Here is a 2,500-nt window from a genome sequence, read left to right as displayed (position 1 = left end):
GAGTCTGTTGGCCTTCCAGTCTGAGATCATCCTTCTTTGTATTCTGTTCTTGTCTGACAGAGTGTGAGGGTTCAGTGAGTTCTCCATGCCGATCTCCACCATGTACACAGACACATCTTACATTCGGAAGCCTCTAGCGTGGTAAGTAACCCAAAAAGCTTAGCAAAAAAAAATAACCTCAAAAGCTTAGCAACACAGTTTGCATACAACTTTCACAGCATGCCAGGGTCCCTTCAGGCTGATCAGGCGTGGATCCTCTTTCCCTCTGTAAACTAGCAAACCATGACTTTGAGTTCAAGTTCAAAAACAAACAACTTTCCCACAGGCCTCTATGCCACTGCTTACACACGCAGCTGAAGGAATGGAAGCTGCTGATGTATACAGCTGGTAGGCTACATAAGAAACATATTTATGAGGAAATACAAAAGTGTCCAAAATACACTCATGTAGATAGAATTGTGCGCAGCATTGTGCACAGAGAAACAAGGGAAACGGTCTCCCTCTGCACAAACAAAAGTGATTAATCTTTGAAATCATCTGTCACTCGTCCATCCACTTCAACAAAAGGCATGCAAATATTTCAGAGTAGAAGACATGGCGTTGAACACTCGAGTCCTGTGTGTTAATCCTCTATGGTGTGATGGAGAGTTGTGGTCATTACTCACCAGCTCGTTGCGCTCCTCGGACAGCAGGGCATTACGGTCTTCCAGCTTGCGTATGATGGCACTCAGCTCGGCGATCTTCAGCTGGAAGCGACGGGCGTCCTTCTCGTCCAACTGCTGTCCCTTGGAAAAGAAACCCACTGCAGTTTAACCGGATCCTGAGAGGAGCTCAAGACCACCACTATCCCAGGAGCCCGTCGACAGGAGGAGCAAAATACCACAGAAAGCACAACCAGCACAATTTTCCTGCTTTGAAATGAGAATGTTCCGACCAGCTATAGGTTATTTTTTTGCCTACCGTAAGCTTCAAATACCTGATTGTGTTTTAAATGGAGATGCCGCAGGCAGGAATGTGTGTGCATGCAGGTTGTGTGTGTGTGTGTGTGTGTGCGTGTGTGCGTGCGTGCGTTCCTATAGGGACTTTTATGTTTGGTATTCTCTCTGCATGATTGGTGTTTTGTACAACTGGCGGAGTTGAAGTAGCCCCATAAGTGCAGTAGAGTGCATGCCTAGTGTATATAACTTCATGTAGATCAACATACTATACAATTTATGTCTACAGGATAGCATCATACGGTGGTGATGACTGCAACAGTGCATATTCCTGCCATACCCAGTTCATTTATTCAAGCAGACATTCCAGACATTCCAGAATTAAATTATAAATGTCATAGCATAAACATGGATATGCCTAAATGAAAAACAACTAAATAACATGCTTTATAAAAGTCATTTGACAACACGAGTCCTTACTCGAGTTGGTGCAGGAGACATATTTCATTAATAACGAAAGATATTGTTTATGGTTTATATATTTGCTAGTTCTTTGTCATTAAGGTCTTATGTGGGACTGAAGGAATCTGGAAGGAGATGCATAAGGATTACATAACACCATTAGTAGCTTTAAAGAGCCAGAGGAGAAGAAAATATTTTAGGGGTGCAAAATTTGCAATGTTTAATTAGTTACATGAGTCAGCAAAATTGCACCAAGCAGAGTAGAAGCTTTGGCCCTCAGTCATAAGACATTCAGCTGAACTCCACAGGGAACATGAAAGGCTCTTACGATGCTGTATGATCAAGACTGAGATAAGAGTACAGTTCCCCGTGGGTTCTGCGATGCAGTGTGGAACCGAGCCAAACACATATCTCTCAGAGAACGGGGACAAGATGGAGCGTTACTGCCGAATGTCCGAACAATGAATGAAGGGGGTGAAAGTTAAATGGTTTGGCTTTTAATGTGGCCATGGCTGCCCCAAAGGTAATGGCACACTGACTGGAAATGTCATTGGAAAGAAATTGAGCAAAAGCAATCACATCCCACTGTTGCTAGCCAATTATTGACTACATGTGACCTGCAGCACACCTCCTTAACAACTCAATAAAACACTTTGATTGCAGCCAGTGATGACACTGCTGTGCCTACTAGAGTTGATGTGCTATTTCTTGCTTTGTGATCACTGCATGCTTTTGGGTTGTCACTGCAGACTGGTGTTAGTAGGATTGCATGGCATGAGAAGAACCAGTTGTAATGAATGGACGTTTGGTTGCGTGAGTGTGGTTTAGTGTGAAAAATTTAATTAGTAGCCTCACTATTTTCATGGCAAGTGTGTTTCCTTTTTGTGTGTTCTGTTTTCGTGACTCTCCATTCATATGCAGTGACTCAGGGGGGGGTGAGGAGTTACTGCCGTGAGTCACCAATCCTATTCTGTCACCTAATGATGAAATTAGCCACTGCCAAGGCGACACACCACACCAAAATAACATGAAAAGAGGCCCGGACTCGAAACTCATTTCAGCAGCAAGATGAAAGCACAATTATGCAAAGACGATTAGCCGCT

General features: G+C 43.5%; 1 protein-coding gene across 22 annotated transcripts in view; it reads right to left on the bottom strand.

Annotated features, from left to right (window-relative positions):
* The window catches only part of jakmip3 (Janus kinase and microtubule interacting protein 3), a 33,745-nt gene that overhangs the window by 12,332 nt on the left and 18,913 nt on the right, over positions 1-2,500 (bottom strand). For 16 of the 22 annotated variants that reach the window (XM_048232884.1, XM_048232882.1, XM_048232880.1 and 13 more), the window contains one exon: positions 666-785. In XM_048232884.1, the coding sequence (XP_048088841.1) occupies positions 666-785 (120 nt within the window). The remainder of the gene's footprint in view (positions 1-665; positions 786-2,500) is intronic. The other 6 variants (XM_048232887.1, XM_048232888.1, XM_048232897.1 and 3 more) reach the window with 1 other exon arrangement.

The sequence above is a fragment of the Alosa alosa genome, chromosome 22, assembly GCF_017589495.1.
Source record: "Alosa alosa isolate M-15738 ecotype Scorff River chromosome 22, AALO_Geno_1.1, whole genome shotgun sequence".
Lineage (NCBI taxonomy): Eukaryota > Metazoa > Chordata > Actinopteri > Clupeiformes > Clupeidae > Alosa > Alosa alosa.
Note: the sequence above shows the minus strand (reverse complement) of the source record. Positions and strands in the feature narration are given on the sequence as shown.